General features: G+C 36.8%; 2 protein-coding genes and 1 pseudogene across 9 annotated transcripts in view; 2 read left to right on the top strand and 1 right to left on the bottom strand.

Annotated features, from left to right (window-relative positions):
- The window catches only part of sona (sol narae metalloprotease), a 156,756-nt gene extending 148,173 nt beyond the window's left edge, over nucleotides 1-8,583 (top strand). For 4 of the 8 annotated variants that reach the window (XM_033470211.2, XM_033470212.2, XM_033470210.2 and 1 more), the window contains 6 exons: nucleotides 86-250; nucleotides 2,196-2,322; nucleotides 3,237-3,341; nucleotides 3,420-3,571; nucleotides 3,963-4,390; nucleotides 7,915-8,583. In XM_033470211.2, the coding sequence (XP_033326102.2) occupies nucleotides 86-250; nucleotides 2,196-2,322; nucleotides 3,237-3,341; nucleotides 3,420-3,571; nucleotides 3,963-4,390; nucleotides 7,915-8,051 (1,114 nt within the window). In that variant the 3' untranslated portion in view covers nucleotides 8,052-8,583. The remainder of the gene's footprint in view (nucleotides 1-85; nucleotides 251-2,195; nucleotides 2,323-3,236; nucleotides 3,342-3,419; nucleotides 3,572-3,962; nucleotides 4,391-7,914) is intronic. The other 4 variants (XM_033470213.2, XM_076527031.1, XM_076527032.1 and 1 more) reach the window with 4 other exon arrangements.
- Nucleotides 8,584-11,111: 2,528 nt separating this feature from the next.
- Nucleotides 11,112-19,382, bottom strand: LOC117220349 (uncharacterized; annotated as a pseudogene).
- Nucleotides 19,383-23,870: 4,488 nt separating this feature from the next.
- On the top strand, nucleotides 23,871-25,631 carry LOC117220348 (piggyBac transposable element-derived protein 4). Its single transcript, XM_033470224.2, has one exon. It carries the CDS (start codon nucleotides 23,871-23,873, stop codon nucleotides 25,629-25,631), a length of 1,761 nt encoding a protein of 586 aa, XP_033326115.2.
- The last annotated feature ends 2,165 nt before the right edge of the window (nucleotides 25,632-27,796 follow it).

Below are 27,796 nucleotides of genomic sequence, written 5' to 3'. Positions count from 1 at the left end.
TAAGTTTGTGCTATATTTAAGTCTTTTATCCGTGTAAGAACATCGGCAACGTATTATAATTTATAAATATTAATAAATATTACAGGCTCGGTGCTGTTCACGACGGATCACCACCACCCAGTTATCTTGGAGGACCTGGAGCAGAAAAATGTCGCTGGGAAGATGGCTACATCATGAGTGATCTTAGACACACAGAGAAAGGATTCAAATGGTCTCACTGTAGCGTATCATCCTTTCATCATTTTTTAAAGTAAGCGCAACTGATGTGCTCAAAATCATTTGATACGTGCGTACACGTTTTTCATAAAATATGATTTACTGTAAAAATATTTGTTGAATGCAATTTACAAATCGGGATTTGGCAAGTTCTAATCGAAAGGCTGAAGCAAAGGCGTAAAAGAAAATTGTGTCAACATATGAGCCGTTTATTTTGAAAGTGGCATAAGTCACTTTGTTTTTAAGTCGATATATTTCAGGATTTGCGTTTTAACAAGTTTAAAAATATGGATGCTAACTTTCGAGAAGATTTACTTGTATTTGTTATCTCAGGATACTGATATTTTTCTCAGTATTAATTAATTTTAATAATTAATTTCTCAGTATAATTTCGTATAAACATTAAAAAATCACCACTTTTCATTACGGTAAAGTGACTTGAGCCACTTTCAAAATAAATAGTTTAGAAAAATGACTGACATGTATTAATTTTGTCCGACGTATTTTACTGAAGTGATGTTTTGAAAGGACAGTGATTTACTAAAATTGTAATTAGTGTTACCATTAACTCGATTTTTTTGAAAAAGTGACTTATGCCACTTCAAAATAAACGGCTCATATAATAATAATTTATACCATGAACATATTTAATATAAAGGTTTGATTTAAGTATTTTTTATTTTAATATTCATAAAATACAAAAATAATTAGTACATTTTGAAACATAAGTATAAGTAATTTATATGAAAATACATCATTTCAATTTCATTTTCGTCATCCATAGGAGTGATTAAGTCCTCGGAAATCGTGTTTTGTTTCAAATTTTTAAAATAACTGTGGTATATTGGGGGTATATAATTAAGCAAGTCCATCATATCTTTGTATTTTGCTGAAGAAACAGGACGAGATCCAGCGTATAACGGATCCATTTCTATTTGTGAATAACGCCTAGGTCTTCCTTTTTTTGGTGGCAAATCCAAAGTTAGAAATTCATCTTTTTCATCTAAAGTTAGTTTATAAAACATTTTATAGGGAATATCATGGTAAAATCGTATCCATTGAATTTTTAGACAATTAACTCTGTGAAGGATTTTTTGCGGCAGGCGGCTATCACGCTATAGTAATCATTTGGAAAATACTGAAAGTAATTCAAAACAATACTTCACACACACTTATCACAAGTTTCTATTTCTTTTACACTAAGCCCCGCAATTAATTTCCTGAGTACAGCGACTTACGCCACTTTCAAAATAAACATGTTTGTTATACCGTTAATTAGCAAAACTTCTTTCGAACATATCTCAATAGTTCTCAACTTATTGATTGCAAATTTTTTTACAATGAAAAGATACCCTTCAATTGTAATTAGTGTTACCATTAACTCGATTTTTTTGAAAAAGTGACTTATGCCACTTTCAAAATAAACGGCTCATATTTCACTTTAATCGAACAGAATACGTATTGAACATGTCGGTCTGATTGCCGAAACAAGAAAAAGACCGAGGTAGACGAATAGCTAAATTACGGGAGTCATGCATGACTCGTCCCACCATACGTACACGCATATCCGCAGTTGTACAATAGCTGTTGCGATTAGGATCACTCGGCATGCTTCAACATAATCTTTATTCTACATGTTTTTTTTTATTGTACATGCACCCTATTTAGCAAGCTGCTATCATCGGTGTAGTGCATATGGGAAAATTATTAAGAATTATTTCGAAGATCTTCAATTTTTATTAAATATTTAAATATGTATGCAAATTATTCGTCGATCTTCAATTTTTATTAAATATTTAAATATGTATGCAAATTATTCACCGACTTTCAATTTTTATTAAATATTTAAATATGTATGCAAATTATTCACTGATAAACAGATATCTTAAATATAATCCGATATATTTATGAACATGAAATAGAATTGTATGGATTTCATAAATCGAATATAAAACTTCGTTTCGATTTTATCATTTTAGTGGAGATACAGCTACTTGTTTGTATAATGCTCCTCACGAAGACGAAGCACTTCCTAGAGTTCTGCCTGGAAAATTGCTCTCGTTGGATGCACAGTGTCGAAAGGATCGTGGAACTAGTGCTTGCTTTGTAAGTTATTTGAAATCCCAATTAAGCTACTTAAAAGTCAACTTTTTATGTCACAAAGTAAAGTATCGTTTCATGCAGATAAACATGAAAGCAGTGCAATGATGCAGGGCTGGGGAGAAATAGATTTTTTAAATAGTAAATAAACTATAAATATTTGTATCTTTCTCATGTAATACAGAATAGCAAACAAACATTTTCCTTTAAATAGTAATTATATGTATATGAATGTTATGTAATTAAATATATTTGATAATGTCGTTTCCATAGGTAACTACCATTTCAAGAAAATTTTATTTACGAAATTCTGAGAAGAGACAAACTATTTCAAAAATTTATTTATTCGTTATTTATACAACACTTAACGAGATAGCCATTAACCCTAGAAAGATAACCATATGACAACGTACGTAAAAGATAACCATACGCTTCAGAGGCGCATGCTTTTCTAAGGCGTCAATTTTATACTAACAATGGATATTTATTTAAATTAATCTAGTCATTTTAAAGGTTTGGCATTATTGTAAAAATAAAATGCATTTATATTATATTTTTTTATATTTTAAGTAATTTTAAACTTAAATCACTAGACCTCTATGAAAAATTAACAAAAATCAACAGTCTTCGTAGGCGCCTCTGCGACGTAGGTTATCTTTCTCGGGTTAATAGACGGCAGATTTTACACGTTCATGGCGACAGCGAATAGGTAAAATTTAAAATAGTAAAAAGTGTCAAGGAGTTCAAGAATACCGGTATATTATTTTTAACATATCAGGGTTACGATTAATGAAATAAATAAATGTTTATTTATCTTCTTCATTTTGCAATTGACACACAAGACATTCAAATCCACATCACACACGTCGAACTATATTTTACGTAATATTTGTTAAAACAATATTTTGATTGCATTATAGAAAGACGATAGGGTTTGTGCTCAGCTGTTTTGCTTTGACGCTGGTTCCGGATACTGTGTGGCGTATCGTCCCGCAGCTGAAGGCTCTCCCTGCGGAGATGGTCAGGTAATCGAATTGCTGCTTATTGATTCGAACAACATTTTATTTTGGAACTGTCGAACATAATTTCATGAATAATTTCAGTATTGCCTGAATGGAAAGTGTGTGGCCGAACATGAAAATATTATACCAGACTACACACAAAATATTCCGACGTATGTTCGCCGAGACGGCACCTATAATCCAACAGCTCATAATCGGCCCCTCTTCGCTCAATACAACACCACAGAATACAGGTAACAACCCTACGATTTATACATATATTTTTTAGGTATATATCCGAACCGTGGCGAAATCGTGCGGGAAATCGTATTTATACTCAAATGTTTTCTTTCGATTTGATCGCTTGTTTGAACATTTTATAATCAATAATTGCGAATACTACTTTCCCCCAGAGTCAATTTTCACTCAACTAGAGTGAATTTGGGAAATATAAACAAAATCGTGTAACACGTATTATTAGTTCCTCCGTGTGTCCCCTAATTTCCATAAATGTTTGAATTTGCGAAATCAGGATCTCCTTTTGTTTCATTATGAATAGAGAAGTCCCGCATATGGGAGACAAATTGTCTCACTTGCGTTTACTATCGTTGTAATGGTAATACGATTAAATGGTATTTCACACAGGTATCCGTGGGAATCAACGACACACAGCACGCTACTATCAAAATTTAAATACTCCTCGCCGTTAACGAATCTTTTTTCATCATCGTCGACGTCGACGACCAGTCCTTACAAACGCATCACACCATTCTCAACAACTCCGGCAACCAAATACATATACACGACTGCCAATTATTTATACGCCGGCAAATACAAGACTAAAGTAAATAATAACGACGACAATAGTAGTAAGAACAAATACGGTAGCACCACTACCAGAAAGTATACGAACCATATAAACTCGTATTATACCGTTAGCCCCCTTCCGAAAGTAACCAATGAGTTCAGTTATCCGAAAATTAGCCCGTTCAAACATAAGAGTACTATGAGCATGATGTCGTTTCCGCCAACCACCAAAGGAGACCAGAATGAACTTCAAACAAATGGTCGGGGTAAGAGAAATCTGTATCAAACCAATGCCATTCTCCTCTTCTCAGATATGTGAAACTTCTTTTTCTGTTCTCTTTTTCTTTCAATCCGTCGATCATTGTTGACAATGTTATCAGCCCGATAACAATTTCCTCTGGATCTTCTTCGCTTTATCTGTCCTATACCCTCGTCTACTGAATTCTAAGGTTCTATTGTGAAACACGTACTTCGCAGGTGTTCCTTTCTTATTCTTCTTGCTCATTCAACGACCATCTTTGATCACTATTAATTTTACTGCGTAGCTACTAAGGCTACGAAACGATTATGGAAATCGTGACAGACTGACACGTCGCCTTTTCATCCGGGGATTATCTCCAAACCAACTTCATTCAATTCACTTACGGAACAGTGAATAAATACATATTCTCTGTGCGCATCGTCAGTTTTCGCGGTAGCCCTTTTTATTAACTCGCAAAATATTCGGTACCTCTATCAAAGGCGCGCCTCTATAATGTTCGCGTCAATCTTGCTTCTTCGTCGGAAAGTAAATATACGTACATGTACGATGACAAGTATGTACACAATACTCGACATGTAAAAATGTTCCACGAAGCGGAGAAACACAAGAACGCATAACAATTATCTACAGCCACAAACAAAAAGATAAGACAACCTATTAATTTGCTAATTTTTATATCAGAAATGAGGTTCGCTACGTGTACATCTTTTTACACTAGTTTTGTTTAGAATTTTTAGTTAAGCTAAACTAAAATATCAATATTCGGTGTCATTTTATCTGAAAAGGTGAGAAAATTAAATATAATTAGTGGGACAAAATGATAAGACGTTTCTGGAAAAAAATGGAATTTACAACAATTTACTAGTTTTGTTCGATATTCGATACTACATAAATTTTTCTTCTTTCATCATTCTTCAATCATTCTTGCTATTCATTTATCTACTGATAAATTTCATATCCATTTTTCCATAGCGACCAATTCCAACCCAAATCATAACTCTCTCATCGTCCATTTGTCGACGACTTAATGTTAAATTTTCTTTTCTCAAATCATGATAGTAATAATTTAAACCATCAGGGCCATCAATATTAAATCTCTTATCTCATCAGTGAATATTAAATTACGCCACTTTTTCTTCGTGTGAATATGCTTTTCCGCAAATACTAATCGAACACGTTTATATGGGTTTGTTAACGAGGGTTTTCTCTGCAATTTTTTTTCGTTTCTGGTGTTCACATTGTCGTGAAACTCTACGTATGTTCTCTGCATATATTGTAACACCAACACTTTCTGCAATTTGCTTTGTCGGCATCTTTGAGTTCGCCGAAAAATTGCCCGTTTTTGACGTACTGTAAAAATTGGCGGTCGGCCAGAACTTCTTTTCATTCCATAGTTGTTCGGATTTTTTAATAAGTTCGCTATCGCACATCCATTTCTATTTAAAATCTTAGCAATTTTTGCTATGGAATACATTCCATTGAACAATTTTAATACTGTATATATTTCGCACGCAATTAACTTTTTACCACGTCCCATTCTTTCTTACACGATTGCTCTATACAAGTTAAACTATTTATATTAAATGTAAAATAAAGACTCCATTGGATATCTAATATTCACGTTTTCTCTGTGCAATTGCAACTAATTATTAATTGCAAGTAACGTTTTCTTCTTCAACATTTTTTAGAAAGGTGATTTTGTAAAATGAACATTTTCGCCAGCTAATGTATCAAAACACGATGGAACATAGGGTGTCTTATCTTTTTGCCCCTGACTGTACGTTCACATGAAAACGTTTCTTAATGAACGAAATATTATAAATTATTTTCGAATTAGAACGAATATTTATCGCTGCAATTGAACAATACATTTGAGAAATAATGGTTCCACGAAACAAAATACTGATGGAGAATTTAGAATAAAAGCTAAAGCATGTATGGACAGTTTAGAAGCCAACCAGTGTAAGTCCATTTGTTTTAAAAAATGAATTACGCAATGCAAACACATATTTATCATATGATCTCTCGGTGGATAAATTAATGTAGACGATTTCTTTATACAAAAAACAATAGATGGTAGCACTTATGTTAACCACGGAATGACTAATCAGAATAAAAAAGATTATAAAAAAATTAAATAAAATAATTAAATATTAATATCAATTTTGCATCTTTATTTTATTATAATAAAAATTGTATTTTGCATTCTTAGTGGCATTGTTATTTTTTACAGTTAATTTCAAAATCCTTGTACATATATCTCAATTTTAATGTTAATAGACTTACACTGATTGGCTTTTGGGCCATTCATATTTAACTCCACTAAATGATTCTTAAACGAATTGACGGTGAAGCGATTTTAATACGTGAAGTACTGTGCTTCCGCGAGAAGAAGGCACAGTACACGCCCACTTCTGCTGTCCCTCCTACGGTTACGAGCTGTGATTGCTATTGGTCGAAGACAATGATGAACATCGACGGCGGATTGTAGCGTTGATCTTCGTCAGCTTCTTCGGCCAATAGCAATCACTGCCTGTGACCATAGGAAGGACAGCTGACTGCAGCAGAAGTGGGGACGTAAACACGCCGCACCTTCTTCTCGCGGGAGCACAGTACATCAACCTTTTAGGTACGGCTGAATTCTGCGCGAGGCTATTTCTCTGGACGGCAGAGTCTGATATGTACTGTACAGAGTCTGATACTGTATATTCTGTCTGTATGTACAGGGTGCCCCAAAAATGTCTCGCAATCCGAAAGTGGCGGGTTCCTCAGGCCATTTGAAGCAACTTTTTCCTTTACAAAAATTTTCTCCGGGGCACCGTTAACGAGTTATTAGCGAAAAACAGTGCCCAATGAGAGACGAGCTCGGCTGGCACGAGGCGATCGAGCCAATGAGCGGAACTGGGCGTCGTGCGCTGGTTGGCTGGGCCTCCTCGCGTCAACCGTACTCGATTCTTATTGGTCACTGTTTTTCGTTAATAACTCGTTAACGGTGCCTCGGAGAACATTTTTGTAAAGGAAGAAGTTGCTTCAAATGATCCGAGGAACCCGCCATTTCCAGATTGCGAGACATTTTTGGGACACCCTGTAGACTGTTGTAAATCGATGTGAAGACAAAAGAAGTGTGAAACAATGCATATGAAGACGATTATTTGGTTCAAACGATGAGCGAGTGAGCTACTAGAGCAAGCCACCATAGTGGCGCGTCGTCCAGAGAGATGACATCCGCGAAAGCCACTATAGTGGCGTGTCGTTCTGAAAGATGACATCCGCTAAAGCCACTATAGTGGCGCGTCGTGCCTAAAAGGTTGAAGTGCTGACCTATTTATTTGAGATGTGATGTAATTTCTCCAAAATGTGTATTTCTTTGGTTCCCCACCGAAAACGTTAATACCTGCTATATAAATGAATCTTGATTTCTCATTGGAAATCCGTTCTTATCGTATCCGACTGTTCCCGTCGCTTCTAAAATTTGCTCGATCGTTTGCTTTAATAAACGTTCGCCCGATTTTTCGGGTTTCTTTTCAGAACCAGAGGACGATGAATGCGCGGACGTAGGGTCAGATTGCGCGGAGCTGATTGACAGGCTGAGAACATGGCTGTGCCATTTGCAATCTGTGAAAAAACGCTGCTGCGCGTCCTTAAAGACGATTTGCTCCGCTTGATCAACAGAGGAAGAACGATCCCAATCAATTAGGACGTCGCGCGGCTACGCCGACCACGGATCCGACAAAGAAAATCAGCCTGCGCTCAGCAAGCATTCAGTTGATCGAGCAGAAAGCTCGAACGAGAGGGACTAAAATTGTGTCCTCGGTGTCGGAACACATTTTCCGAACGGCCTTTCAAAGTTCTGAACGCTCCCGCGGCCCTGGCCGCGCATCAAAGTGCAGTTCCCCTCATTAAATAGATAGATGTAACTGTTATTCAGATATAACTTCATTCTTTCCTTTTTACGGTAGTACCGCAGGAGCTTTGTACAGAGAACGGGTGTTACGAATTCGATCACTGTCGAACAATTCGATCGATTTCATTCGGTATTCAGATGCATATTTATTCGATACATGCAATCGCGTGGGTCACTTGTGTTATGATAGAAGTATTTCATTACATGCGCGTTTGTGTGTGTATATATGAGACGAGCTTTCCTAAATCATGAAAATTGTAGCGCAAGATAATAAATGGTGATTATACAATGTATATGCGTTTCGTCTGTATTCTTTGTTTCTTCATATAGAAATCATTTTGTAGAAAATTGGAGCAAGTTCTTTGGAGATGTTGGGATGACTGGTTTACTAGACAATAAGCGAACGAAATTTTGCAATAATTGCAAGTGGTTGGAATGATAAGAAAATGTAAAAAAAGGTGTTTTCACAACTTTTTTATTTAAACCTATAATGAAGATATAAATAGTACGTTTTGTAGATCTCGGTAGCTTATATGCACGCTGAAAATCTCATCGAAATCTCTTAAAGTTACAATTAAATTAGATTGCAAACATCGCTGTTTTTCACGACTTTCGATTAACAAATGTATGATATCTGGAGATTCTTATGTAACGTACAGAGATATTCCACCGGAGTTTCCCAGGGTCGCGTGTTTATACTGAAGTTAGATAAATGTTCCAATGATTGGACGGTTAGGGAATGAATTTTCGCTATATGTTACTTATTAGATTGATTAGGATTATATTTATATTAGGATAGATTTATTTGGAAGGGTAGATCGCGTGCACTTACTGCACAGATACTGCACTTTTCAAAATGCATTTCAGACGAAACCTTTGTATGGACTGAAATCCTCTAATTGCAAAAATGTTGAGACCCTTTCGTGGTAGTGAATGGATATGGTACTGCATGCATGTATTGTTCAATTATTCGACCAAACTGAGACGTAAAGTGAACAAATTATAACGATAAAAGTAATGACAAAGAAATTACGATTAATTCATATATTCATCATACGATGAAAACATGAAATAAAAAGGTATAATTTTTAGCAGAAAGAAGAGGATCATTGTATATTCTTATTAATGCGAAAGATTAATATAATTTTAGTTCCAAATAAATACAGAATATTATTAAGAATTAATCATGAGATTCCCAGTTCTGAATTTATCACGAATTTGACAATAAGCATGTGTGCAAAATTCCGAGCCATCTGTTTCCATGTATCCCACGGATTTGACAGCAAAGCTTTGTCCATGCTAAATCCAGGCCAAACCTTGTAGCACGTCCTCTCGTTAAAAGAGGGCAGGACGGTCGCAATAAAAGCAAACCTAGGCGTTACCCTGAGAGAAAATCTAGGCCAAAATTGAATGTAGGAGGAATAAGGAGAAATAGTAAAAATTATATACTTTTAAGTATAATTTATTTCAAATTAAAATATTTACTAATCATACACTTTTTTCTCTTTTAAATTTCAGCATTTAAAAATCTGAAGTTCTTTATTTTTATCTATATCTAATTAAAGAACATTGAAACTACGTTACCGTTATTTTAAATAATTTAGCACTATCAACTGTGCTGTTTAGTACTGAAAAGTACTGAAGTACTGAAAAGCCTATGTTAGGAAAGAAAAATAACAAGAAAGACAGAAACATTTTATTAACCCTTTCGCGCCGAGCGCCGCATATATGCGGCATCGAAATCAAGTGTACACAGAAGACGCGGATGTGTAATTTGTAGCAAAAATGATAAAAGAACGGATTCGCGGTACGAGTGCAAAAATTGCGACGTTGGCCTTTGTATAGATCCTTGCTTTCAAATAAATCGCACACAATCATATTATTAGTTTTCACATATTATTATATTTTAATAATTTTTGTCTCGTTATCAATTATATTAAACGTTTAATCGTGTTAGGTTTTGTAATTATACAAATACCTATGTTATCTATAATTTCGTGAGTCTTTTTAAATTAAAGATGTAAATATACTTGTTACATCAGAGCAACGATTGTTTTATTCGGCACAGTTATTATTCAAGACTTGGAACAACATATATACAGAAACCACGCGCACCGTGCATATTTCCGGAGCGAGTTTCCGTTCGGTGACGGTGCTTCGGCGGATGGAGCTGCCGTAGCGAAAGGGTTAAATACAAAAATCATTCATGGAATAAAATTAAGGACGTTTCTAGAAGAAGGATTGGACACATCTACAGCCCATTCAAGATAACAAGTCAGCAAGTGTGAACAATAAGTGTTAGGGCCGTACGAATGTATCTCCAGCGTCAACTTAATGGCGGTGAAGTTGATTTGTAAAAAAGGTTTAAACTAGGTTGAAAACGCAAGGCAACACAGTTTATTTGAAGAAGGTCCAGGGGTTTACAGTTGTGCGTGAGAGTGATTGACCATCTCTCGTGAGAGTTACCGACAAGACTCACTGTCTCGACAAATTTTGGGTTGCAGGTTGACTTGCTCGGGGTGGAGTCAATTTTGTGCGGCCAATTTTTGGAGCCTGATTGGCTTCACCCCCAACCTGCCCCCACTTCCGAAGACGTTGCTCTAGGGCCTTGAAAAAAGGGCAAGTCGACGGAAGGCAGTTGGAGACCACCTTGGGTCTCCGGCTAAAGTACAGCAATAAAACTATTTCCCCTTTTTTTTTTACTTTACCGGTTCTAACCGGTAAAGCAAACGGTAAAAAAATGTCGTTACAGCGGGTCGTCGTTGTAAATCCGAAATATTTGAACCTTGTCCCGTAGGGTTCGGTTTATTTTATTGGTCTGTCAGGCACCTTTTCTCGGGGTCGTAGTTTGGACCCCGTAGGCCCTCAAGTGACCTGACAGATTATTCGGTGTTGATCCGTCCAGGACGGAACAATAAGGATGCTGGATATTCGCCTAAAACCGACCATTCCTATTAGCGATTGGAAAATTTGATGCTTTTCAAATACGCATATCGTGATCATCATCCGATTGTTCATAATTGTGGACTCCTTCCATTGAACGAACTATAGGGGTTCTTTTGTGATCATTCTTACTGTGGCCGACAAAAGTGTTGTCACCTTTTATAAACGCAATAACTTTTTCAAAACTGAACCAAACGATTTGAATTTTTTTTTAGATGATAGAGGGATCAGTCTATTAGACGATAACTAAGAAAAGTTCTTTTTTAATTTTGCTATTACTTGGAATGAAAAGAAAAAATTAAAAACCCTCGTTTTTTAACTTTTTCATCTGAGCTTATAACGAAAATTTAAACAATGCCTTTTATAGATCTCGATAACTTATATGCCTGCTGAAAATTTGATCGAAATCGGCTAAGCCAGTATCGAGCTACGGGCATTGAAGGTTTTAAAAACTGCAGACTTCTTACAGTTTTTGTTAATTTGTTGTAACTCGGAACAACATGAACCGATTTCGATAACATTTTCAACATGCATATAAATCACCAAGATCTACAAAAGACATTTTTTTAATTTTCGTTATATAGATTCAGATAAAAAAGTTAACGAACGAGAAATTTTTATTTTTTTGTCATTCCAAGTAGTAGCAAAATTTTAAAAAAAGAAGATCATTTCGGTCATCGTTTAGTAGACTAGTCTTTCTATCATCTAAAAATAATTCGAATCATTTAGTTCAATTTTAAAATAGTTATTGCGTCTTAAAAGATATACGAACACTTTTGTGGCGGACTGTATATTTCTGTTTCGAAGACTATTCCGTAAAGTAGTTGACGCAATAGTTGACGCATGCGCTGGGAGGATGGTGCATCTACATGGTGGGAGGGGGGGGGCAACTATTGTATTGTATTGTGCCTTCTACCCTTATTTTTATAACTGCCCAAGCTTTGGCGACGCGGATACAGTCACCCGGTAGATGCACCACACCATTGTGCGGGACTCCTGGCGTATGCGTTACCTAGCCCACTCCTTGCGTAACTTATTGTCCTGTGAACACTGAGCACCACTCTTGACAATTTTCTTTTCAATAAGCAAACAGGGTCTCCCATTAGGTCGTGATATATGATCACAAAAAAATGGTAAGTATTATAAGCAATGGATATTAACCGTCTTGTTTCTACGGATCTGACGTCACTTAGCTCGCTTCTATACTATTAATCAGTTTTCACTTAGCTGTCCCCGGGAGTAGGCCACATGCTACAAATAAGAAATAATACGTGGTAGCGAAATGGTTAATGGCAAGGAAATTTTTTTTACGGCATAAGAAAATGATATATGGTTGTGAAAGTATTTAAGACTATATATATATTAAAAAGTATTTAAGACCTAAAGAACAAATTGAATCAATTGAAAGAACGAATGGTGATAATATGATAGCTAGGACAGGAAGGATGCGTTAAGCATCACGGTAAAGCGTCAAGGTTATGTCAAATGTTCGTACATCTAAGCGAAAAAAGGTTTCGTGTGATAAAATGGACAAAATTATACGAACTGCACCACTCTGCAAAATATGATATTTACCTATATCAAGTAATATGGCATGTAATTGGAGTTTATGACAGAAAACTTCACCACTACGATTACGGAACATCATAGACACGGAACATCGTGGATGGTTGTTGTAGTCACCACCTCCCATGTTACTACCATAATGTTCGATTTCGATCATTCTATAGGAAAACTGTTGAAGAGGTTTTCCTGTTTTTCTGCAATATTTTCTAAAAGTGGACATGTTGCTTTCATACAGGAAAGCTGAAAACGATTCTATTGTGTCAAAACGTTTGGCGTCATTCACCAAGTGGAGAAGGCCATGGACGTTGTAGCTACTGAAATTTGGACCGTACAACTTTTCGCAAAACGCAACAAATTGTTCTAAAGCTACTTCAGCAACCTCGAAACATTTGCTTTAAAAAGCTGGAGCAAACAATGTTTTAATGGAATGAAGCAGCATCAAGAAATGTTGATGTAAACTATCATTCAGCACTCCATACGTTACAACAGAAATTTAAATTTTAGCAAAATCTAGCAAACTCGGATGAACTATATTTTTTACATCTCTTCATTCTCTTAGATACTATCAGAATTTGTTTGGAAGATAATTTAAACAATTTTGAATATTTATCACACACCCAAGATGATATATATCACCTGCTCAGCGTTCACAGGACAATAAGTTACGCAAGGAGTGGGCTAGGTAACGCAATGGTGTGATGCATCTACCGGGTGACTGCATCCGCGTCGCCAAAGCTTGGGCAGGTATAAAAATAAGGGTAGATAAAAAAATAAAAATAAGGGTACTTTTTGATGACGCCTAGGCATACCAGATGCATATATTCGAATATCACCTGTGAGACCACTCCTATTGGTATCAAAACTAATGGACTTTGATTATCTTTGCAATTATCATCGTCGGAGCACGTGGCGTATTCTTCATTACTTCGTGTAGAATGATTTATACCTGGGCTCGGCATTAACCAGCATGTAACATGAGGATCGCGACGGCTACGCCCACCGAGTTAAGCATCACGCTTCCCGATGATCACTTAAATGCTCTGTTGTTCGCGCACCGACACTGCGACCGTTGTTCGGTCTACGGGGGTTGTAAATTCCCGACTCTAATTTGACAATGTGGTTCGCGATGCTCTGTGCCCACTTAAAGTAACAGAGCTGGTAGTGAAGGGTATTGACTGTTGCACTTTTTAACAGAAATAACGACTTTAATTTAGAAGACTAGTTATAGTACATGGAGTGTTTTCGGTCTGTGTGGTGTCGAATGATTGTTGAAGACTATCCGCGCCTCGCGATGTACCGGCCTTTTTATTGAGGAAGCTTCTTTGCGAAGCTCCCCCTTCCCGGATAGAGACGTGCACTGATTGGTTTTTGCCGAAAGTTATGTTTGTCCAATCAGTGCCCTTTTAAATTTTAGCAACTCCCCGAGAGCGACTGGTCTCGGAGAGGACGTGATTGTTTTATGACACGGTCGAAGGGTTTCCGCCGCCTTCGACGACACAACGGAAATTCCTCCAGGTCAACTCACGGTAGCCTCGAGTACCGTGTTACGCACTCGGCTCGAGATGACCCTTCGGAAATCCTAGGTTTACGACACGTTATGGTTGGTGGAATAGCCGAAAATTAGTTTTGGAGGCCGGATGGTCGCCAGACGTAAAAAAGGTCTTTATCCTATTGTCGAATCCGTGTCGTAAACCTGATCGACGAAAACTCGACGGAATTTGTTCTTCCGTGCCGGAGCAAATGTGCGGCGCAGATGTGCTGTGGAGTGTCTGATTACTTGTTTTATGGGTTGAAAAATGCGGATAGTTGTACTGGCATGAAACGTTCTACGAGAACGGAACATGCTCTACACACATTCATATAAAGAATCGGGAGTATCTCGCTTCGGGGAGCGAGACGGACAACGGGAGTTAGGAGGCGTAGCCCTCGCGAACCTCGTGTTGCGTGCTGGTTAATTACGAGCCTTGATTTATATCATTAAAAATCTGACGACCGCTAATCTGTGTACCATACACTTTGCACTTGGAACAAAGACGATGAGACATCCGCCCTTCGTGATTAACAATAAAGTTAAACTATTGTTTATGACAGTATTAACTAATAGTAAACTATTGTAGTAGTAAACTATTGTTTCTAACTAAACTATTGTTTTCCTTAGGGTACCAAAATTTGTCGACCTTTTACGGTATGTTCCCGTAAATATTAACGAGAGAATATCCAAATGCAAGTTTCAATGTGCGGAACTTATTGATCCAAAAGTTATACGTATCTCAAATTGACGAACTTTCATCGTTTTTGATAAATTTCTAGATTTATCATAGGTTTCCAAGACTGGAAAAACAGTAAGAAAGCTCTAAAATAGGATCACATATCTTCGATGCTTAAGCTGAAAAAAATATTTTCTGTTATTGATAAATTAATCAATTTCTTGACAAAAGCAACGGAAACAGATGCCACGTATTGGCGAAAGATATTGAAGCGTATTGTTGCAACAGTAACATTAATGGCAGTTTTTAAGCTGCATAGAGTATCTTGCGGAATTTGATAATTTCTTGAAAGAACTTTTTTGATAAACTCAGATTGCAAGGAGGGTGTGTAGTAAGTTATTTATCCCCCTCTACATACAGTGGGCTATAAAAGTTTTCGCTCACCTTTTAAAATGCAATAACTTTTTGAGAACTGAACTAGATGTCTTACATTTTTTTTAGATGACAGAGAGACTAGTCTATTAGACGATAACTGAAATGCTTTTTGTTTTAATTTTGCTATTACTTGGAATGGTAAAAAAGTGAAAATCTCTCATTTTTTAAGTTTTTTATCTGAACCGATAACGAAAATTTAAAAAATGTCTTCCGTAGATCTCGGTAACTTATATGCATATTGAAAATTTTGTCAAAATCGTTTCACTTTTTATTACGAGTTACAACAAATTAACAAAAACTGCAAGAAATCTGCACTCTGATTTAACCGATTTCGATGAAATTTTCAGCACACATATAAGTTACCGAGATCTGTAAAAGACATTTTTTAAATTATTGTTATAGGTTCCGATAAAAAAGTAAAAAAACGAGGGTCTATAACTTTTTTATTTCAAGTAATGGCAAAATTAGAAAAAAGTTTTTCTGTCATCGTCTAATAGACTAGACCCTCTGTCACCTAAAAAAAATGCAAGTCATTTAGTTCAGTTCTCAAAAAGTTATTGCGTTTTAAAAGGTGAGCGAACACTTTTGTGGCCCACAAATTTGTTGGACTTATGGCAGCAAATGTTAAAAATCATTTAATAAGTGCAAAATAAGCAAATCATTTAATAAAAAAGGTTAATAAGCAAATCATTTAAAAGCCATTCATTTTTTAAATAATAGTAGACTCAACACCAGATGTAACACATGTGGACAATTAACATTAACATTTTGCGATATATGGATAAGTATGGAAATATTTAAGAACGTTTTTTTAGCTTTGTATCATTGCAAAATCATGAATACGCTTTTATTGAAAAATTAGTACTAAATTATTTAACCGAATTATCAATCGACGTAAAAAATCGTATGTAGAGGCCAAACTTACGACAATGCTGCGAACGTGGCTGGGAAGTACACTGGCTTGCAAGCTAGGTTCAAAGAATATGCAGGGACAGCTATTTTTATTCTCTGTGCAAGTTATTCCCTTAATTTAATAGGAACTAGTAGGTCAGAATTTTGTTTTGCCGCACTACATTATTCTAATTTCGTTGAAAATTTCTACAACTTGTTTTCCGTCTCCATCATACGTTGGAATATATGTAATATTGATTAGTATACTTAAAGAGAGTTCAAGCAATACGCGTTGGTTAGCAAGAGCGAATGCAATTCAAGCAATTAAGTTAAACTATTTTAAGGTAAAGAAAATTTAACATCAGTACACATGAAACAGCTCTGTTGACCATATTGTGGGATAAATTATTGCAAAGTATAAATGAGCCGTTTATTTTGAAAGTGGCATAAGTCACTTTGTTTTTAAGTCGATATATTTAAGGGTTTGCGTTTTGACATGTTTAAAAATATGGATGCCAACTTTCGAGAAGATTTACTTGTATTTGTTATCTCAGGATACTGATATTTTTCTCAGTATAAATAATTTCGTATAAACATTAAAAAATCACCACTTTTCATTACGGTAAAGTCACTTATGCCACTTTCAAAATAAACGGCTCATATACAGTTTACATCATCGTCATCACGGTGCGCGTTAACGGAACCGGCGGAAACGTAATCCGATATTTTCGAATCTCAGTCCTAAGTAAACTATAGATTAATTTTTGTCCGAGGCTAAATTTTCTTTTTCAACAATTTACATAACGTTTCTTTTCAGAATGCGTTTATACATAATTGAAGAACATTTCTTAATCTTCAAAACTAAACAGGAGTAAATAAACACGAATCTGGTTTCTTTAAGTAAATAGAGCATATTTATTGTATGGTACAAATATCGATTCACAAAAGTTTTATGAATTGTGAAGTTTTGTACAGTTGCGGTATAAGATGCGCAAATGATCTATTGTTGAAACAAATGACAAACTATAACATCTGAACATTGAATATTAACCGTAGAATGCATTAGTATATTTATTAATTATAAAATTATATACAGGGTGTCCCGAAAATGTCTCGCAATCCGAAAGTAGGGGATTCCTGAGGTGATTTGAAGCAACTTTTTCCTTAGCGAAAATGCAATCCGCGGCTTCGTTTACGAGTTATTAACGAAAAACAGTGACCAATCAGAGGCGAGATCATTTGGCGCGAGACGGCCGAGCCAATGAACGGAACTGGACTCCGCGTACTCGTTGGCTGTGTCGCCGCGCGCCAGCCGAGCTCGCTTTTTATTGGTCAGTGTTTTTCATTAATAACTCGTAAACGAAGCCTCGGAGAAAATTTTCGCAAAGGAAAAAGTTGCTTCAAATGACCTCAGGAGCCTCCCATTTCCGGATTGCGAGACATTATCGGAACAACCTGTATATTAATATATATATATATATATATATATATATATATATATATATATATATATATATATATATATTAATTATAAAATTAGTTTGCTAATGAGTCAAAATCAAGAACGAAGAGAGACGACTATTGAAGAGCGGAAAATTATTATTAATTTATTTAAGAAACAGAAATAGTTCAGGGAAATTGCACGCGTGGTTGGGAAATCGCGTTCCACAATACAATACATTGTAAGAAAATATAAAGAAGGATGTGTCGTTAATAAGCTGCGTACGGGAAGACCCGCGAAGTTGGGAACTAGGGAAAGAAATTTTATGTTAATAATATAATTAATCATTATTATTATTATACTAGAAACTGCTTTTAATAAGAAGAATTTGCGAGCGAGTGTGAAAGGTGGTGGTGGGTCGGTAGAGGTCTGGAATTGCATGAGTGCAAAGGAAACGGGCAATTTGCACATAATTGACGGTATTATGGATAAATTAGTTTATCTAAATATACTTAAAGATAACTTAAAAGTCAGTGCCGAGAAATTTGGAATTTTCAATGATTACAACTTTTACTAAGATAATGATTCTAAACACAAATCGTATTCAGTGCAACAATGGCTTATGTATAATATTTCCCATGAGATAGCAACACCTCCTCAGTCTCTGGGTCTCAATCAAATTAAACATTTTGGGGAAGAATAGGACCGAAAAATCAGAGATACATCGATTTCGAAACGGGAAGAATTAAGAAAAATTTTAAAATCTGAATGGGAGGACATAAGCAATGAAATTACTTCCAACTTAGTGCAATCGATGCAGCGACGATTGCAAGCTGTAATTCAAGCAAAAAGTAACTATACGGAAAGTTTTGTGACCCGATATTTGTACCATATAATAAATATGTTCTATTTACTTTAAAAAAAGGTTTGTGTCTGTTTACTCCTATAGAATTTTGAAGACTAAGAAATGTTCTTTAATTATTTAATTTAGTGGAGGAATGGCAAGTGAATCAAAATGTTTTGTCTTTGGTTATAGTGTTTATCCTGTTTATTTATATAACCTTGACGTAAGCAATAAAATTACTTCCAGTTTAGTGCAATCAATGCAGCCACGATTACAAGCTGTAATTCAAACGAAAGGTAACCTTACAAAGTACTAATAATCTTTAAATTCGTATTAAGCGTACGAAGACTTTTTTAACCCGATATTTGTACTATATAATAAATATGCTCTATTTACTTAAAGAAAAAAGTTCGTTTTTATTTACCCCTATACAATTTTGAAGACTAAGAAATGTTCTTTAACTATATGTAAACACATTCCAAAAAAACGTTATGTAAATACTAATAAAATTGAATTGAACAAATTTCGTTCTGGTGTACGAACACTTTTGCAAACAACTGTACACATTTGCAAATCGCAGTCCATTCGGACTCTCCAACAAGCTAATCATAACGTTCGTTTTACCACATCTTGATGGATGTGCTTATCACGCATCGTACAGTACCTGATAGCAATGACCCATGTTTCCGAATCATCTCGACGTGGTTGTAGAACGTGCAACACGTCGGAACCTAATGGATTCATGGATTGCCGTACACAACGCATGCTTTCCCTCCCTCTCCTCCATTTTCCCCCCACTATCTCCCTCTCTCTCTCTCCACCCTCCCTTTCTCTCCCTCACCCTTCCTTCCTCTCTCTTCCTCACCCCCTCTCCCCCTTTCCCCCTCACTATCCTCTCCAACCCACCCTCCCCCCTTCACCATCCTTCGCCCTCTTACCCCTTCCTTCCTCTCTCTCACCCTCCCCCTCTCATTCCCTCTCTCTCTCTTTCTTCCTCTCCTTCCCTCTCTCCCTCCCTAACTCCCTCCCTCACTGCCACCCCTTCCCACTCTCTCTCTCTCTCTCTCTTTTTCTTTCTCTCTCTCTCTCTCTCTCTGCCCCTCGCTTTCTCTTCTGTTGTGTCAATATTTCTTCTCAAGCGATAAAGTATTTATACGAAAGGCTGAGAGAGAGAGAGAGCATCACAGATATCAACGAAAATGCAATTCGCGGCTTTGTTTACGAGTTATTAACGAAAAACACTGACCAATAAGAGGCGAGCACGATTGGCGCGAGGCGGCCCAGCTAACGGGCGCACGAAGTCCGTCTTGCGCCAGCTGATCTCGTCTCTCATTGGTCATTGTTTCTTGTTAATAACTCGTAAACAAAGCCACAGATTGCATTTTTGCTAAGGAAAAAGTTACTTCAAATGACCTCAAGAATCCTCCATTTCCGGATTACGAGACATTTTTGGAACACCCTGTATACGTAGAGGGGAAGTTCAGCTTACCGGCAAAATTTGAATTACCAACCGCATCGTTAATTGATGCGGCGATTCTTGATAATAATACCGTATCATTTATGTTCGACGAGATAAGCCACGAATTTACGTCTTTGGCAAGGAGCAACGCGCTGTCCAACACAAACTGGATGTACAAAAACAGTGACCAAGAAAGGACGAAGAAACTTCACATCGCAACACTTATTACAAAACTAATATGAATCAGTATAAATATATAAATAAAACAAATCGATACAAATAAAAAATATTTCTCTCTCTCCTTTCCTGGACATGATGGCCATCGCTAACGGAATACCCAACTAAATAAAAATTAGCTCAACCGCTAAGATCCTGCTTTGTGAATAAAACTGAACTGATAATACAGTCGCGCCACTAAGATCTCTAATAAAGTAAAGATTATTCCGGCCACTAAGATATGAGCCGTTTATTTTGAAAGTGGCATAAGTCACTTTTTCAAAAAAATTGAGTTAATGGTAACACTAATTACAATTGAACGGTATCTTTTCATTTTAAAAAAATTTGCAATCAATAAGTTGAAAACTATTGAGATTTGTTCGACTGAAGTTTTGCTAATTAACGGTATAACAAACATGTTTATTTTGAAAGTGGCGTAAGTCGCTGTACTCAGGAAATTAATTGCGGGGCTTAGTGTAAAAGAAATAGAAACGTGTGATAAGTGTGTGTGAAGTATTGTTTTGAATTATTTTCAGTATTTTTAAACAAGTTGTGATCACTGGACTTATTTTTATAAGTGCTAAAGAGAATAGTGCAGTTTTGTAAATTATATTATAGTGATGTGGCGGCTACCTCCAGACCCACCAGCAGATGGATATAAAATGTTTTATAAACTAACTTTAGATGAAAAAGATGAATTTCTAACTTTGGATTTGTCACCAAAAAGAGGAAGACCTAGGCGTTATTCACAAATAGAAATGGATCCGTTATACGCTGGATCTCGTCATGTTTCTTCAGCAAAATACAAAGACATGATGGACTTACTTAATTATAAACCCCCAATATACCACAGTTATTTAAAAAATTGAATGAAACAAAACACGATTTCCGAGGACTTAATCACTCCTATTGATGACGAAAATTAAATTGAACTGATGTATTTTCATATAAATTACTTATACTTATGTTTCAAAATGTACTAATTATTTTTGTATTTTATGAATATTAAAATAAAAAATACTTAAATCAAACCTTTATATTAAATATGTTCATGGTATAAATTATTATTATATGAGCCGTTTATTTTGATGTGGCATAAGCCACTTTTTCGAAAAAATCGAGTTAATGGTAACACTAATTACAATTTTAGTAAATCACTGTCCTTTCAAAACATCACTTCAGTAAAATACGTCGGACAAAATTAATATATGTCAGTAATTTTTCTAAACTATTTATTTTGAAAGTGGCTTAATTATTTATACTGAGAAAAATATCAGTATCCTGAGATAACAAATACAAGTAAATCTTCTCGAAAATTAGCATCCATATTTTTAAACGTGTTAAAACGCAAACCCTTAAATATATCGAGTTAAAAACATAGTGACTTATGTCACTTTCAAAATAAACGGCTCATATCAAGTTTTACATCATGTCCAATAATGCGAACACTGATAAATATACACTTTGTCAGCACTATTTTGCAATTCGTTGCAACGAACGCTGGTTTCTGTCATGAAATGAAATGCACTCATGCTCAATGATAAAATCGAGACCAATGGCTTCGCGAAGACAAACTGCTAAGACATGAAGTTTTACACAAAAGTTAGACTGGAATAGCTAGAATATTTGGCGGTGGAAACTATGCATATTTAATTGAGCGCAACAGATGCTGCTGAACCAGTCTTTGAAGAAAAATGTTTGCACACGTAAATCAACATTTCTATTTCGAGGTCGATGCAAGTCGACCTCTAAAGAATGTGTTCGAGGAAATGGTAACTAAAAATATATTATTTACAAATGGACAATTAAAATGGTATGATTTTTTCAAAACTTTTTATCTTTTATTTTTGTTTTACAGAGTTTCCAGACTTCTCCAAATTTTTTAATGATAAAATCACGGTGGAAGAAAACATTCAAAAATTTCGAACAGAACGAAGACCATCAATCTTCAAAAGAAGTGTTCGAGGAAACAGTAAGTAAATAAATTATTTACTAATAGAAAGAAATTTTGTTCATTTAATTATTTTTTACAGAATATCGAAAATTTCATTGCGCAAAAGAAATTCATCAAACAATGGAGAAAGGAGTTGAGACAATTTCAAGTAGAAGATGAGGACTGGAACGATGAATACATATGTTCAATACACATCCTTTTTGTTCAGTAAGTATTTTTCTTATTATTAATTATTATTTTTTATTACTAATTATTATTATTTGTTGCTACAGATCAGTTCCCTATAATAATTTTTATAAAATTATAATATATATATATATATATATATATATATATATATATGGTATATATAATATATAATATATATAATATATATAATATATAATATATATGATATATATATAATATATAATATATAATATATATGATATATAATATATAATATATAATGTATAATATATGTATATGGTATGGTATGAATAAAAAAGTATTTTTTTATTCATAATATGAAAATGGAATATATATTCCATTTATTATTATATTTTATTATATTCCATTTTCATATTATGAATAAAAAAATACTTTTTTATAAGTTTGAATACTTTTTTCAATCGTTTTTTCAATCCTTCTACTGACCTAATCCAGTCGTCCGATCCGCCCTCTTCCTATTCTTCGATTATTTCCTGTAACATAATTAATTTTTGTTATTGTCAAATAGTTTTATTCCACGCACGCACGCACGCACGCACCATTCTTTACCTTTTTAAAAATTTAATATTATTCCATCATCAAATACAATCGCAGATCTGCACTCGTTCATACCTCTAGACGGTATATGAATCATTGCTGGGTCGATTGGTACATTACCTTAATTCTCACCGCAGACGTAGCGGCAGTGCTACGTACCGACATACCGCGATACTCCGACGTGAGATCATCGTCGTTTTCCCACTGATGGAGCTGTATGCCGCATTCGAAGTATGTATTCGACGAAATTGTTTTGTACCAGATAATAAAATCCTGTAGCCATAACCGACATTCCAACTATCAGAATCTCTGTGTAGGAAAATAATAGAAATAAGAAATCATTCGAATTAATAAAAGAAAAAGCTGTTTGGAAATAGTCTATTTCGTTACCTTTCAATTTATTTATCTATATTTAAAATACGCGAACTTCACTCAGACAGCAATGATACGTTTTTTTATTTTCTGCTACGATGATTGCGTCCAAACGATGTAGTCTGCATTGCACGTTACATTTTTTATAGTCCGGACTGGTGATTGATGAGTCATACTTGGAGCAGCCAAGATTTTCTAAATTAACCCTTTGCACTCGAACGGCGCCGCTGCGGCGCGGCGCTCGGCCGATTTGAAGCGTCCACTCGAGCGGCGCTGCCGCGGCGCCTCGGAGGTTTGGCACGTCCACTCGAGCGGCGCTACCACAGCGCCTGGGAGGTTTGATGCGTCCAGTCGAAGTACGCTGTGCCGACGCTACAGCGTTTTGGAACTCGATCGAAGTACTTTTGTAAATCTTAGCTTGGTTTAGTTAGTCTCAACATAGCATTCGCTTGAAACAGTTTTGGCAGTGAGTATAGCAGTTGAAAAGTTTTCGAGCCCTAAAAACATGGATCAAGATCAGATCAGCTCAAGTTCGGACGAATTCGATTTTGCGACTTTGAACGAGGAAATTGCATTGATTTCCAACGAATTACGCCACGAAACGAACGAATCCAGCGGAGAAGATAGTGGGAAAGTAAGAGGTGTGAAACGCCGAAAAATTAGGACTATAGATAGCGAAAGTGAAACCGAAAGTGAAGATGCGGAAGATGCGAGCAGCTCAGAGTGGGTACTTTGTAGAGAATACGAAGAAGTGCCGCCAAGTGTACAATTTATACCTGGCCAAAACCTCACAGCATCGCGCATAGCTTCCGATATAAAAGAACCAATCGATTTTTTTAAACTGTTTTTCACCGATGAACTCGTAGAAAAGATAATTCGTGAAACGAATAACTATGCAAAAAAGAAATTGGAAGGGAAGACGCTATCCACAAATTCGATATGGCGAAGTTGGCGTGACGTGGAGAACGTAGAATTCTGGGCATTTATTGCTGTTGTAATCAATATGGGTACAATGCCGTTGGCCAATTTGCAAGAATATTGGTCGAGGAATAACGTCAGTTATATCCCTTTCTATTCAGAAACATTTACAAGAGATAGATTCAGTCAAATATTCTGGATGCTTCGTCTGACAACCATTCCAACACGCAGTGCGAATCCGAGAACACGCCTGCAACGAGTAAGTTGCTTTCTAGACTACATCAATTCAAAATTCTTGGATTATTTTATGCCGGGCGAGCAAATATGCGTGGACGAGTCGACGGTAAAATTCAAGAGCCGGACTTCGTTCGTCGCATACGACCCGAAGAAACCGAGAAAATGGGGTATCAGAGTCTATACTCTAGCTGACTCAAACACTGGCTACATTTGTTGCATTTTACCATATTACGGATCACTCACGACCGAGCTCTTGGCCAGACCTGATTTACCTGTTTCCTCAAGAATTCCGATACACCTATATAAAATGTTGTTGGAGAAAATTCCAGGTGCCCAGGGACACCATATGTACACGGGCCGCAACTACACTAGTTACGTCTTAGCTCAAGAACTAGCCAAACTGAAATGCCATATTACCGGAACGATCCTAGCTAGCAGGAAAGAATTGCCCAGTGAAATAAAAAAGCTAAAATTTTCAAAAAAATCCACGGTAGCATATCGACGAGGCGACACCTTACTTTTAGGGTGGAAGGATAAGAAGATCGTCACTTGTTTGACTACGAGGGGTGACACAGGAATGAAGACCGTGAAAAGGATTGCACGAGGTGGCGTGGATATAATGATCAAGAAACCTAACGTTATATTAAATTATTTAAAATATATGGACGGTGTTGATCGGGCGGATCAATATGTATCGAAATATTGTTTTCTGCAGAAATCGCTGAAATGGTGGCGTAAGCTTTTTTTGGGGGGCATGGAAACTTGCCTGATCAATTCCTACATACTTTATAAACTAGAAAGAAATAAAAAAGGGGAAAAGCCACACGATCATTTGCGCTTTCTAAAAACGCTTGTGGAGCAATTAAGAGGACCATATCGCCAGCGTCGTGAGCAAGCGTCGACGTCGCACACCGATGAACCCCGACTAAATGGGAAGCTTCATATAGTGCTAAAAGGGCCAAAAAGGGACTGCAAGGTTTGCTCTGACCGTAGCAAGCCTGGCGGTAGACGAGAAGTAGCGTATTATTGTGATACGTGTCCAAATAAACCTAGGATGCACCTTGGAGATTGTTTCACTAAATATCACACGAAAACTAATTACAGAATATAATATTTAACAGATTTTGTTGTATTCGATATAAAAATGAATAAATTGGTAAAATTTTATTATTTGTATACGTTTGTTCGACTATAAAATGATTTTAAAGTACCTGCAAAATGCTTCCCTAATATGTATAGCCGAAATCGTCTCGAGTTGCCGGTTCGCGTGAGCGAAAAAGGCCTGCAAAGAGTTTAATACTGTCTAAAATATCCTTTTCTATGTGCCCTTCTTCATAAGCGATGACCGAGGCCGAGTAGTCGCGAACAAAATTCCGAATAATTTTAATGATATCCCTCTGCCGATAACTTACGCCTCTAAAATTTATGGATGAGACTCCATGTACACATTTTGAAACGTAACGTACAGTTTTTCTGTTACTCGCCGATAAATCGTGGAATCGCCTGTCCAATTTAAATTCTACTAACTTGCAAACTCCATTACAAACATTTACAATGGCCATCTCTTTACAGTAAAATTTTTTGTTAATCATGAAGCTATCCATATACAAAATGTTACTGCTCGTGGTGCTCCTTGTGAGCTTCGAGCTTTGTAGAAGTTTGCACGTGGTGTGCCGTCCGAATAATATGGTTTTTCCGTGTCTTGTGAGTCCCTTGTGGCCTCGTGTGTAGCGAGTTCCTTGTGGCCTCGTGTGTAGCGAGCCCCTTGTGGCCGCGTGTGTAGTGAACCGTCGGTGCTGACGAGGTTCTTCTCCTGACTGGGTTGTCTTGTCTCTACTCTTGCCTGTCCCTCTTGTCTGTCCCGCTTGTCTTTCCGTCTTGTCAGTCTAGTCTGGTCTACTAGAGGACCTGAGTCATGCCTAATATCACCTCGGTCCTCCCTACTTCTCTTAACCTAGGGTGGGCGGCAAGGAATTACGGTCCAATCACTGCAATCCCAAATCCAGTGAGACTGCCCCAAAACGGTGGGCCGGGAGTTAGGAGGGAGAGTGGCAAAATAACTCCTGCTAGACATCCCGCGCTGATGGGCCTACGTGCCCGAACAATGCCAGACCCAACCGTAATTGACTGGACCGTAATCAAGGACCAGGAGACGTTATGACGGTGTCGCATGTGCCCGGGAACGGCCCGGGACAGACCCATACCGTCCGGGTACCCAAGCACATGGCCCCTGCCATAAACCCTGGCCACTTGGCCGTAACACAAAATACAATCGATCTGAACTATTTTAATTCTAATAATTCTTCATTGCAGTTTCGAAGTTTATGATTTTTCGAGCCGTCTTCTTTCCGGCAAGGAAGTCATTTCTGCACTTTCGAACAATGCACACCTTCATCGGCAGCTTTTTTTATAACAGGGTCGCTAGCACGCACCGCTTCGGTCACCCGTCCAGGGTTTCTTGCTACCCGCGGTACTGCGTGCTACGTCACTTTTACATCCCCTTCCATCGCGTCACTGGCCAATCAATTTCTAGTCTTCTGTCCACGAAACAGTATAAAAACTCGAAACCGATTCTTCTTTAGGTCAGTTGTCACTTGTCAGTTCATCGTCATTTAGTCTTTAATCATTCGTCGGTGATCGATCAGTCGGTATCAGTTCAACTCAATTCATTTTAAGCCAAGTACAATTAGTCACCCCAGTGTTAAAACCATTCTTCATCAACCTATCATCCGTATCACTCGAAAGAGTCATAGGGAATCGCGCAAACTCGGTGTCATACAAATTTGAATCGGAGACTTACGACCTCCGTAGATCTAACAGTTTCACTGTTCGATCTCACCGGGAAAACGTTGTGGCGGCTACCTCCAGACCTGCCAGCAGAGGGCTCCTCTTCCCGCTAGTAGCCGATCCGCCTCGATCCGTATATATACACCGAGACTTCGTCCTACCCTTACGTCTAAGGCAAGGGCCCGCTAGGATAGCCTTACCGATGAGTCCTCTAGCGGGCCCCGGACGAAACGTCTCCCCTTTCCTATACCACACTCCACACTCCGAACCGCCGCCAAAACGTGAAAAAACAGACACCCTTAGCATCGACGTAGCAATAAATTACATAGACGTAGGACTAGCACAGGGAAATCCACAGCAATCCGAATTTTGGAATTTCCGGGAGAAATTACTGTAATAGGAAGGGATCATTTCTGTCAATAAAGGAAACGCGATTACCCTACTTCTGTGAGAACGTTAGAATAGGTGGATTGATGGGGATCGGGCCTA

This window comes from Megalopta genalis, chromosome 16 (genome assembly GCF_051020955.1).
Source record: "Megalopta genalis isolate 19385.01 chromosome 16, iyMegGena1_principal, whole genome shotgun sequence".
NCBI classification, from domain to species: Eukaryota; Metazoa; Arthropoda; class Insecta; order Hymenoptera; family Halictidae; genus Megalopta; species Megalopta genalis.
This window is presented reverse-complemented; position numbering and strand designations above follow the sequence as displayed.